Raw genomic sequence first — 12,230 nt, 5'->3', positions numbered from 1 at the left:
GTCGTAGTCCTCTCTCTCTCTCTCTCTCTCTCTCTCCCGATGATGATAGTGGCCACCAATATGTGTGTGTGTGCGGTCACTACACCTTTTTTCGACCACCACTACCACCACCGACACCGTTATCACCGAAGTTATCGCCGAAGTTATCGCCGAAGTTGTCCTTTGGTTTGGTCTTTGGTTTCGTTAGTCTTCTAATTCTTCTTCTTCTTTTGTCTACTTTCTGTGACACTTCTCTTCTGCTGAAGATTTTTGTTTTTATGATGACATTTAAAGGTCTTCTTTTGTGATTTCTTGTGTCTGAAAATCGTTTGTTTTTTTTTGTTGAAAAAAAAGATATAATGACTTCTTCTTCTACTTCTACTACTTCTTGAGTGACGAAATCAGTTGAACCATGAAATCTGTGTTTAGTTTGTTTTGTTTTGTTTAGTATTTGTTGTGTTTTTAACGCCAAAACAGATGTTTTATCAGTTGTTTTAGTTTTGTTTTTCAATGACAACAAACAATACATTTGATAACAACTACTACTGTATTATAATAGCTGTATATATATCTCTAGTGTTGTTAAACAACAAATACTGTCAAAAAATATTTTTGTTTGTAAAACAAAATACTAAAAAAAAATTGTTTGGAAAACAAAAATATCATTCAATTATATCTTTATGTAATCAAATATTAATGTTATTTAAAAATTATTTTTTATTTATTTATTTAAAACAAAACAAAATAAATATATTTATTGTCTATAGTTATTATTATTATTTTTAAACTAAACAAAAACAATTTGTTTGGAAAACAAAAATATCGTTCAATTTATATTTATTTATTCAATTATTAATGTTATTAAAAATATTTTATATTTATTTTTTAATAAATAAAAAATAAATAGATTTATTGTCTGTTATTGTGTGTGTGTGTGTGTGTGTGTGTGTGTGGATTGCAATAGATTTCCAGTATTTAACAACTCTAGTTATAACTGTATTTAACTGTAGGCTATACTGTAGTACTTAATAACATACAGTTTGTATGTATCGATAGTTTTTTTTAGTTAATATGCAATCGCTTTAGTGTTGTGTTTGTAGTGTATGCGCGCAAAAATCATACATCCATTGCATAGGTTTTCGGTAAATATAATTATTTTCATTATATATATATATATATATATATTGTCTAAAAATATTAATTTAATTATTTATATCTAAAAATTTTTTTAATATAACTAAATAAAATATATATATTATAAATATATACAGTATATATAGTTATATATTATATACATGTATATTAACATTTAACGATATATATGGATGCACCTTAGTTATTTTTTTTTTTTTGAAAAATGCAACAATACACAATTATTATTATTATTACAGTATTATTGTACAGTTTACAAAAAAAAATTAATATGTTAATTTATATAATATAATAAATACCAGGTAGTAATGTACAAAAAAAATAATAATTAATTAATTGCAACATGATCTAGCTAAATTATTATTACTGTATTATTAGTGTACAATATTTATATGATATATGTACAATTATTATTATATACATATAATTTGATTTGTGTCATGGTAATGTTGTTTATTTATTTATTTATTTATCATGTTTAATATAATTATAATTGTTGTTATAATCTAGCAATTTTAATTATTATTATTATTATTATAATAGTAATAGAAATTTGTTTAAAATAATTAAAATTTTTATCAGTGTATAATTAATTAAATGGTTGTCATAGTAGTAGTAGTAGTATAGTTATAGTGACCTAGATCAAATTGTATATATGATAATAACTTATGGCAATTTATTATACAATATTAATATACAGTATATTATAATTATGATATATTATAGTACATTAAATTATCATAGTTTCAAAATTAGCCATATTTTAACTTAAAATTTTTAAAATAAATAATTTCTAATTAAAAAAAACTAAAAATAAATTTGTTTAAAAAAGTTTGTTTTAATTTTGTTTTGTTTGTTTTATTCAGATTATCGGTAATTCATATCATATCTCGCTTAGTATTATTACCCATAAATAATATATAGTAAAATACCAGTGCGTGGGTGTGTGGGTGTGTGTGTGTGGCACCGGTATGTACGGCGGCAACGATGGTCACAACAACAACGACAACAGTGGTAGAGTATGTAGTAGTATTGGTAGCGATAATTTTGGCCGCCGATAGTCCAGACCATGTATGGGGATCACTGGGCGATCGACTACCGTATTATAATCGATGTCTGTACGACTGTATCGACCGGAATTGTACTACCGATGACCAGTTACGGGTGTTTGCCGACAGTCAGCCGAATTATATGGCATGGATTGGTTGGGACTGTCGTCAGGAGTGTCAACACCAGTGTCAGTGGCGAACGATTGACCAGTGGTTAGGATCGCCGCTATACAATGGACACCGATTGCCACAATTTTACGGCAAAGTTAGCTAATAATATAGTAGTTTTTATTACCCGATTGTCTAAATAGGATATATGTATCTATTGTTTTGTTGCTTTTAGTGGACATTTTACCGATTGTTCGGTATCGAAGAGCCGGCATCGATGATCTGTTCTGTACTTAATCTGGTGACCAATTTGTACGGCTGGAATCAGTATCGGAAATCAGTGGCCAACAATGACGGTGGCGGCGGCGGCGATCCACACTTTACCATTCAGACAGTACAGGCCTTTCTGGCGGTAAACGCCTGGTTTTGGTCAACAATTTTTCATACACGCCAGACATCCATCAGCGAAGTACTGGTTTATCAATTTATATATACTGGCCAATGGTTCAATTTGGCGGCCATTAATTTTTACCGAAAATATTTAAATATATTTATTTATTACACCAGAAATTTGATTACTTTTCCGCCTATTCGCTGGTCATCTATTCGTTGTACGCATTGGTCATACGTGTACTTATGGACAGTACTTGTAGTAGTAGTGGTAGTATTAAAGGATTACCGATGATTGCCAGACATTGGTCATTGATTGGATGGACAGTTGGGCTACCGTTTCTATCATTTTTCATCTATCATTGTTACTATTTATATTTTATACACTTTGATTACGGCTATAATGTTAAAGTCAATGTTATTACTGGTAATTGTTATTATTATTATTATCTAAAAAATTGTCTAAAAAACCCCGACAATTACCGGTTTCCCCGGAAATTGTTTTTAAAACATATTATTAATGTAATACTACCCCATCCCTCCCCCGCCCCCCAAAAAAAACAGGTCTATTTAGTTCAATCGGTTGGCTATTATGGTGTTATTCAAATCGCCGACATCAGGGAAATCATATCTGGAAATGTATCCTAAGTATAGGCCTATTGAATAGTCTACTACTACTAGAGCTATACGACTTTCCGCCGGTGGCCTTTATATTTGATGCCCACTCACTGTGGCACCTGGGCACAGCACCCATACCTATACTATGGTTCAGGTATTTTTTTAGTATTTATTTGTTGTTATTATTGATATTATTTTTTGTTGTATTTATTTGTTTTATTTTTCTATATAAAAAAAGTTTCACTAATTTTGTTTTTTTTGTGTGAAATTTTTTTTTGTTTTTTTTCTCCAATAGCTTTCTAACTGATATTAACATCAATAATAGATTTAAGTCAAAAATTTTGTGATATTTAAAAAAAAATACTAATTTATATATATATATATATACTGTATATTTAAGATATTTATTGCACCGGGTGAAACAAACAAACAAACAATTTTTATACATATTGTATATATATTGGTACAATCAATTAATTAACCAAGATGAATTTTTCAATATTATTATTATGCAACAAAACAAACAAACACAAAACAAAAATTTCTATACGTTTTTTTGCTGGTATTATTAATTGGTACTGGATAAATTTTTAATTTATACCAATTAAATAATTACCGGTATATCAATAGTATTGATATATATTGATTCAATACTATTACCCGTATATATATTGTGTGTGTGTGTGAGTAAGTCATATCATATGTTTTGTAGACTAAAAATGTACTTTTTTTTTGGACACATTTTTTTAACCGGTAAAAAACACTTACAAAATAATAATAATTACCGGTTTATTAATATTTATAACTTAATACAACAGCAAACAAACAAATAAGATATCAAATATTTATATATATATATTAATATATTATTGGAAACAAATTATTATAATATAATTACCGTATATTTTACACACAAATATTATTTTAAATTGCAAATCAAATATATATATTTTTTATTAATTAAATCACTTAAAAATTAAATTAATTAATAATAAAAATAAATTATTTATTTATTTATATATATAATTTAAATAGTTTAGTATAAAATGTTTGGAAATATTTTGTTATTATCAACACATTGATTATTAATCTCTCTCTCTCTCTCTCTATATATATATATAAATGGATTTATTTTAAAAAATAATAGTTAAAATTATTATAAATTAAAAAAAAATTAATCTATCAATTGATGGGAACACCAGTTAGTTAGTTAATTAAGTGCGAGTTATCGAAATACTTGTTGCTACCGGTGCCGTACTTGGTCTGCATTAGCCTATCGATACCCATTTCTTCGTATTGTTGTTTTGTTAGCCAAAACTGTGGCTTATCTTTCATAACGTCGGCTAATACGGCACCGCCAATGAATACCATATCCTTTCGTCGGGGCGGGTCTTCTATGCGTATCTTGAATTTCTGATTAACCGACCGGAAGTGCGCGGGTAATAATAATAATTTCAATCAATCAATCGATTACACCATAATTAATAACACAAATAATAATAAAATACCTGTAGTTTTTCGACATCGCCTTTAAGTATACGCTCTAAATACAGTTGTTTGACCTCCCGTTCCAGTCTCGATGGTAATCCCGGATACATTGTCGATCCGCCGCTCAATACAATATGCTTATATAGATCACTTTTGATGTCCAAATCGGCGCCATTTATGGTCGAAAATAGTAGTTCGGCTATTCCTGTAGTGATTAGTTAGTGATTAATTCGGTAATTAATAACAGCAGTAACAACAACAACCCAATGGTCACACACACATACCCAGCCCTTCAATGTTAACTAAATGCGGTTGGAATAGACATTCGGGCGCTTCGAAGCGTTCGCCACCGAGTTTTATGACCCGACCGTCCGGTAGCTTAATGTATACACAGAAAAAAAGTATTATTATAAATATACATCTCTGGATGGTAGGGGGGGGGGTTAGACTTAGGGACTAACAGTGTATGTTTCAGTTAGAAAAGTGGTTTCCTGTGCCAAACGTTGTTCCTGTTCACAGTTGTAGGCAATATAACATAACTTTTCTTTAAGCATACGGACTGTCTCGAAGTCGGCCGTATGATTGAATGCATAGCCCCGTAGGAGAAGCAACTGATATAGCAAATAGATTTGTAAAAAAGTTAATAATAGTTGTTATTGTTATCGTTGTCGTCATCGTCGGGTTATTTACTTTTGTCAGATAGCGGGTCACTTCGCGGCCGGCAATATCAAGTCGTCGGGTGAGATGAGGCAACGCATAGCCCTCATAGACGGGACAGATATGCGTAACTCCGTCGCCAATGTCGACAACAACGCCAGTCATTAAACCTTTAAATTGACGGTAAAAAATCAGTTAATTACCCATAAAACAGTAAGGGTTGGGTGGGGTTGACCCCCCCTCTCTCTCTCTCTCTACTAACCCTGAGCATAAAGGGTGAGCACCGCCTGAATGGCGATATAAGTGGAATGAAAGCCATACTTTTCGAACATCATTTCGATCATCTTTTTCCGATTGTTTATCGGATTCATTGGCGGTTCGGTCAACAATATTTTACACTCTTTCGGATCGATGTCCAACCGATTGTAGAATGTATAGTCCCAGATGTGGCACATGTCCTCCCAATTGCGGACAACACCTACCGGTACACAGATCGAGAAAAAATTAGGGTTACACCGATAGTCAATGTCCACATAATAATAATACAAACCATTTTCCATTGGATACGCCAACTCTAACATTGATCGCAACTTATTTGCCTCTTCGCCGACCATTAGGTCCTTCAACAACAACAACAACAAAAATTAGATATATATATAAATAAATAAATTATTACAGTTATTATGTAGAGTATTAGCTATCAATTAAATTATTATGATTAACCACAACAACACTCAAGAGTATTAACTTAAAAAAAAAATTAGGTGATAATGAATGACATGACTTAATGATTAGATAATAATAATTGTAATAATAATAACAATGTCTTACAGATTCAATCATATCCTCTCTCTATACATATATATATTAATGGACAGACAGACAGATAGACAAACAGAGATCAATGAAATCAATCGTTGATATCGTTTGTTATCATCGCATGAATCCCAAGAAAGAGAGAGAAATGAAGCGTTAATTTAATGGCAGCGCAGAAGTAGTAGAAGAAGACGAAGAAAGCCGATGACAATTGAAAAGGACACATGAAATTCAAAAGTCCGGAGAGAGAGAGAGAGAGAGATAAGCGGTTAGTTTTCGGCACTTGAAGACATTGATGACCACTTTCTCTTAAAAAAAATTGGTCATCAATTGATTTTTTTTTTGGGTGTCAATTACACCACCAATTAATTAATTATTAAAATGATAAATGATATGAATGAATGAATGAATGGGAAGGTAATGGTAGGTATCAATCAATCAGTTATTTGTTTGTTTGCCTACTTTGACTTCGATGTCATCGATTCGTGTGGCGGCCCGTATGGTCGGCCGGCCGACAATCGACGGAAACGTATGCAACGGAAAGTTTGAACCGGAAGAGCCGGCGTAACCACATTTGACAAACTGTTTCGGCAATCGGATCGTATCGTATCGGATGAGATCAGATGGTGTGTGTGATGTGTGTGAAGATATTGAGATATATGAAGACATAGAGGAATAATAGATAAATAAATGGTTAAAACAAAACAAAATCAATAAACTTCTTGAGCTAATGATTAGTATACTAACGCCGGTTCCGTTATCGCAGACAACAATCTTGTGTCCTTCGCTGTCCATTATATATCGCAAGTGTGTGTCTATGTATGGGTGTTACCGACGGATTTGATGACCACTACAACAGTAACCGCTGATTGATTGCCGCGACTATTGATTGGATGTAATGACAGCTATAATAATATCAATGAAATGAATGAATGAATGAATGAGTAATTTGTTTGTCAATACATTAAATGTATTGAAATATACAACACATTAGTATTAATACTGTATTTATTAAAACACTTGTATTACTTGACTGTAGGAAAAACACACCCAAAAAAACATAACACTAGAGTGTGTAACACAAGGATAAGAAACCCGAAACCGTTTTGTTTTATTACTATTTAATTATTATTATTATTATTATAGTAAAATAACAACTATAGCTAATATTATTTTTTGAATTAATTTAAATAGATATGTGTATATAAAATTTTTTTTTAAAATTATTATTTTAGATGTTAATAATTAACCCGGGGGTTATTTATTTATTTTTTTTAAAAATTAACACAGTTATTATTATTATAGTAAAATTAACAACTAGCTAAAATTATTTTTTGAATTAATTTAAATAGATATGTGTATTATTTTAAATTATTATTTTTTGATTTAATAATTGACCCGGGTTTTATTTTTAAAATTTATTATTGGGTTAATAATTACCGGTTGAACCCTAACCGATATTGTAATCATCTTAAAAAGTTTAGGGTACTCTAGTGTTTGTTATTATAATTACTATACAAGCGCTGACATCTATAGTGTTTATAAATTAATTAATAAGTTTTTCAAAAATTTAAATTTAATAATATTTAACTTTAATTTATTTTATTTTTTTTAATTATACAGTATTTTACTGTATATATATAGAAAAAATTATATAAATTTAGATTTAATTAAATCTATTCAATTAATTAGTCGGTAATCAATAATAACATATTATCTAAAAAAAATTAGTTGTTTTATATAAAGCTATTAAACAAATTTTTTTACAACTTTATAACATTTTATTTTTTAATTAACGTTATTATTAATTAACAAAAAAAAATTATTACTTGATTATAAATTAAATAAATTATATCACTATAGCAATTATTTTTTTTTAAAAATAATATTTTATCTATTAATACATTAATCAGATATTTCATTGATATATATCTATTGATACGATTTATGATTTTTAAAAAAACTTAAATCACTTAAAAACAATGTTATCCCTGGGCACATGTGTTTAGAGCACAGGTAGTCACAAAAAAATATTATCATTATTATTGTATATACAAATTAATTTTTGTTAAAATTATAGTTGAGATTATAATTATTATAATTTATTAATGAAACAAAAAATTATTAGTGAAATAAATATTGATAGTTTTATTACTTTAAAACTTCAAAAATTAAAAAAACTAAAATCATCAAGCAAATTAAATTAATTTAATAAATTATTGGTAATTGATTTAAAATTATTTTTAAAAATCATAATAAATTATTACCTATAAATTGTTTTAGCTATATATAGTTATTTATTTATTAATAATTTTTTATATAATTTACTTTATGATAATATTGTATTTTTTTAATTATTAACACATATTACACAAAATATTGATAATTTTTTAAAGCTATTTATAGAGCAATTTGATATTCAAATATGTTTTTTTCACTCTATCTCTATCTAATTATTTTTATAAAATATTTAATATAATATTTATTAATACTAATACTAATAATAGTTAATAAATAATTCATTATAGCATTTAATTTTTAAAAAATAAAATAAATAATACTACACTTAATTGAATATTTATTATATTTGATAATATAATATAAGTTTCTTTAAAAAATTTATTTAAAACAAAAAAAACTAACAAAAAATGTATATAAATTTACCATCATCAAAATTTAACTTAATTGTTATCATATTAATTTCAATTAAATTGATTTTAATATTGATTTTATTATCACAAAATTGGCAATCAATTTATCGATATAGCGATTATATGTAAGAAAATAATAATAATAATATCATAAATATTATTATAACTTATTATATCAACAAAAAAAATATAAGTTATATTCAAATTATTTTTATTATACTACTATTGAGAGATTTAAACAATTTTTTTATCAATTAATTTTAATTAATTTTTTTTAATTACACAGTTACTCGAAAACACAACAATTAATTGCAATTAATGATAATGTTGATAATAACAATCATAATCATAAAGATAACAATATCGATGGCCAGTTTAAGGCCAGTTATCGTTTGGATACCCGGGGCTGTCGTATTAGTGATCTGCCAGTGTTTGATGAGGAAACTCGGCCACTGTTTGCCGATTATATTCACTCAAATCAGACACAATGGCAGTGCAGTAAACGGATGCCCATTAAAATTAGTCGACAAAATGAGACATCAATTTTGTTGGACTGGTCTGGACTAAACTTTCAGCCCCTGTGCTACTATCGGAAACTATGGCTAGAGGGGTCCGATAAACAGGGTCAGAAATATAGTTAGTAGTGTTAATTAATTTATATTTATATAAATTTATATATATATACAGTATATCATAACACCTAAACCATATATATATTTTTGTTTGTTTCGTAAGGGTGGGTGGGTTTGATGGACTAATTAATTAATTTTATTTAAACAAACAAACAAAAATCTTAACTAGGTAATTTTCGTGGACCAATATTGACCCAGCTATATCATATATCTATATAGTATAGTATATCATAAAACCATACCATATGTCCATCCACCTAAATCAGAGATATATAATATTTTTGTATTTTTTGTTTGTTTGAACGGGTGGGTGGGTTTGATGGACTAATTAATTAATTAATTTTATTATTTATAAAAAAAACTTAACTAGGTAATTTTCGTGGACCAATATTGACCCGGGTACTTGAATTTCCCGAATCCGATTTTGTACACGTAGTATGTTTTAACAATAGGCTAGCAGTGGGCCATCGGAAAGTTAGTGCCAAAAAATTTAATCCCAAAAATTCCGATATTATACTCAATAGTATAGTACCGTTAATACCTATTGTCAAACCAACATCACCACCACTGGCTACCAGTCCAACAACAGGTACTGATGCTGATGATGGTGGTGTACCCAATATACTATTGTTGGCCATTGATTCGACATCATACGTAAATTTTAAGCGACATTTCCACCTAACTGGCCAACTAGTTAGAGATCATGAATTCTATGAACTATACGGCTATAATAAAGTTGGTTCAAATACTTTCCCTAATATGATACCGTTCCTAACCGGCCATCGACCCGATGAACTGGTACACCATCGTAAACTCGGTAGTATTTATTTCGACGATTGGCCACTAATTTGGAAAGACTATCGAAATCATGGTTTTTTGACTGCATATCTCGAAGAGATGTCGTGGTGCGGACTATTTTACTTTAATTTGAATGGTTTTCTACATAAGCCGACCGACTATCAGACCCGACCCTATCATTTGGAAATTATTAAAGAAAAGTATAACTATTATTGTTATAATGATAAGACTGAAACACAGGTTAGTGTAGTAATAAATATCATCATATAATGTCATCACAATAGATACACAAACCTATAGCACCTGTATTTCCCACAAACACACCCCCACCCACCTAACCATTCATATAGCATTCATTGGACTGGACCTACGATTTTGTTAAAGCTATGAACCAAAGAAAGCAACAGTATTTTGCATACATATCGGTCAGTGAGATGACACACGATTGGATAAATGCCGGACACTTTCTGGACGTACCCTATCATCAATTGTTGAGCCGACTGTTCACGGAAGGACTGGCCAAAAATACGGCCATATTTTTATTCTCAGATCACGGCGTTCGTTACGGTGAGCTCAGGCGTACGCATACCGGTGAAAGTGAAAACCGATTGCCATTTATGTTCATACATTTGCCGAAACAGTTTACCAATAAGCACCGGGATGATGGATGGTTAGCTAATTTAACAGTTAATCAACATAGACTGACCACTGCTTTCGATATACATGCCACACTCTATCATATTGTACATGGTCAGTTTACTATATATTTATTATAATATTGGTTACTGTATATAATTACAATACCCACTCCCCCCCCCCCATCCACCATAGGAAAGCCAAATACTAGTCAACCGCACGGCATATCCCTGTTCACCCCCATCAGCGACCAGCGCCAGTGTATCAATGCTTCGATACCGGAAATGTTTTGTTCGTGTTTTTCCGAACAAATAGTTACCGATTATCAACCGTTTTACCGATCGGGAATCATTGGCCAGATTGTTGACCACTTGAACTCGTTGACCAATTTCTATCGATATATGTGCTTGAAATTTACGTTTCATTCAGTCTATCGGATATATCAACGGGAAAATAGTCGTAACGATTCAGAGTATCTGTTTGGTCAACAAGTGGTCAAATATATCATTCAACTATATGTTAACCCAGGGATGGCATTGTTCGAGACGGTAGTGAAAAGTTTGAGCACCCGATCAGCTAACTATACAATGATTACTAAAATCTATCGTATCAATAGATATGGTAATCAATCGGATTGTATTACTGATAAAATACTTAAAAACTATTGCTATTGTTATTGATTTGTTTGTTTGTTTTGTGAAGTCAGTGATAAGTCTCAATATATATTTTTTAATTCAATAGTTATGTAATTTATATGTTTAATAGTTTTATATGAAAATTATTTTTTTTAATATATAGAAATATACTTACAGTATATATCTATATATGTTATTAATGATTGACTGATACATCAAAATCAAGCTGTGGTCAGTCTAATTATGATTGACCTATAAATTAGCCTAACCTAACCTCCTAACTATCCATTGTCAGTGAAACAGTCAGGTAATATTAGTGCACAGGTAGTTAAAAAATATTATTATTTAATATATTAATGTATACTTGTATATACAAATGACAAAATTTATTTACAGTTGAGATTTATAAATATAGAAATAAAATACTAAAATAATAAAAAAAATTTAAACTTAAGTGACCATGTACAATTAATATGATTGAGGTGTTATAATTAAACCCTGAACCATTTATTTTCTACTCTAGTATGTTAACAATTATAATGTTGTATATACTAAGTATAATAGTTAACTTAATTAATTATTTTTGTATTTAGCAAATTTCTTATTATTATTGAGTTTTAT

The 12,230-nt window shown here is 29.2% G+C and overlaps 3 protein-coding genes across 5 annotated transcripts; 2 read left to right on the top strand and 1 right to left on the bottom strand.

Moving 5' to 3' along the window:
• Positions 1-1,056: 1,056 nt before the first annotated feature.
• On the top strand, positions 1,057-3,680 carry LOC128962954 (post-GPI attachment to proteins factor 3-like). 2 transcript variants are annotated; one of them, XM_054309398.1, is made up of 6 exons: positions 1,057-1,121; positions 1,998-2,445; positions 2,524-2,757; positions 2,856-3,105; positions 3,243-3,450; positions 3,592-3,680. In XM_054309398.1, exons 2-6 carry the CDS (start codon positions 2,119-2,121, stop codon positions 3,641-3,643), a joined length of 1,071 nt encoding a protein of 356 aa, XP_054165373.1. In that variant the 5' UTR covers positions 1,057-1,121; positions 1,998-2,118; the 3' UTR covers positions 3,644-3,680. The 2 variants fall into 2 exon arrangements, with proteins under 2 accessions (XP_054165373.1, XP_054165381.1); XM_054309406.1 differs by lacking the exon at positions 1,057-1,121 and adding an exon at positions 1,557-1,574.
• A 687-nt stretch (positions 3,681-4,367) lies between these two features.
• Positions 4,368-7,255, bottom strand: LOC128961504 (actin-related protein 2-like). Of its 2 annotated transcripts, XM_054307753.1 has the most exons (9): positions 7,005-7,255; positions 6,720-6,839; positions 5,992-6,061; positions 5,704-5,919; positions 5,475-5,611; positions 5,246-5,395; positions 5,069-5,162; positions 4,805-4,989; positions 4,368-4,709 (listed from the first exon to the last, which is right to left on the bottom strand). In XM_054307753.1, exons 1-9 carry the CDS (start codon positions 7,050-7,052, stop codon positions 4,503-4,505), a joined length of 1,227 nt encoding a protein of 408 aa, XP_054163728.1. In that variant the 5' UTR covers positions 7,053-7,255; the 3' UTR covers positions 4,368-4,502. The 2 variants fall into 2 exon arrangements, with proteins under 2 accessions (XP_054163728.1, XP_054163736.1); XM_054307761.1 differs by lacking the exons at positions 6,720-6,839; positions 7,005-7,255 and adding an exon at positions 6,273-6,287.
• A 1,001-nt stretch (positions 7,256-8,256) lies between these two features.
• On the top strand, positions 8,257-11,867 carry LOC128962351 (uncharacterized). The gene is made up of 6 exons (XM_054308729.1): positions 8,257-8,273; positions 9,195-9,532; positions 9,911-10,578; positions 10,689-11,088; positions 11,170-11,610; positions 11,836-11,867. Exons 1-6 carry the CDS (start codon positions 8,257-8,259, stop codon positions 11,865-11,867), a joined length of 1,896 nt encoding a protein of 631 aa, XP_054164704.1.
• The last annotated feature ends 363 nt before the right edge of the window (positions 11,868-12,230 follow it).

The sequence above is a fragment of the Oppia nitens genome, unplaced genomic scaffold (assembly GCF_028296485.1).
Source record: "Oppia nitens isolate AA-2021 unplaced genomic scaffold, nextdenovo-longstitch-racon4-pilon3 scaffold14_pilon_pilon_pilon, whole genome shotgun sequence".
Lineage (NCBI taxonomy): Eukaryota > Metazoa > Arthropoda > Arachnida > Sarcoptiformes > Oppiidae > Oppia > Oppia nitens.
This window is presented reverse-complemented; position numbering and strand designations above follow the sequence as displayed.

Excerpts from the sequence above, each read along its gene's own strand:
- LOC128962954 (XM_054309398.1), top strand. The coding sequence starts at position 2,119 with ATGGTCACAACAACAACGACAACAGTGGTAGAGTATGTAGTAGTATTG. Across the intron at positions 2,446-2,523 it reads TGCCACAATTTTACGGCAAA|TGGACATTTTACCGATTGTT; the intron begins GTTAGCTAATAA and ends TGTTGCTTTTAG. Across the intron at positions 3,106-3,242 it reads TAAAGTCAATGTTATTACTG|GTCTATTTAGTTCAATCGGT; the intron begins GTAATTGTTATT and ends CAAAAAAAACAG.
- LOC128961504 (XM_054307753.1), bottom strand. The coding sequence starts at position 7,052 with ATGGACAGCGAAGGACACAAGATTGTTGTCTGCGATAACGGAACCGGC. Across the intron at positions 5,612-5,703 it reads GCTCACCCTTTATGCTCAGG|GTTTAATGACTGGCGTTGTT; the intron begins GTTAGTAGAGAG and ends GTCAATTTAAAG. Across the intron at positions 4,710-4,804 it reads GCGATGTCGAAAAACTACAG|AAATTCAAGATACGCATAGA; the intron begins GTATTTTATTAT and ends TCGGTTAATCAG.
- LOC128962351 (XM_054308729.1), top strand. Across the intron at positions 11,089-11,169 it reads ACTCTATCATATTGTACATG|GAAAGCCAAATACTAGTCAA; the intron begins GTCAGTTTACTA and ends CATCCACCATAG. Across the intron at positions 11,611-11,835 it reads ATATGGTAATCAATCGGATT|CTGTGGTCAGTCTAATTATG; the intron begins GTATTACTGATA and ends ATCAAAATCAAG.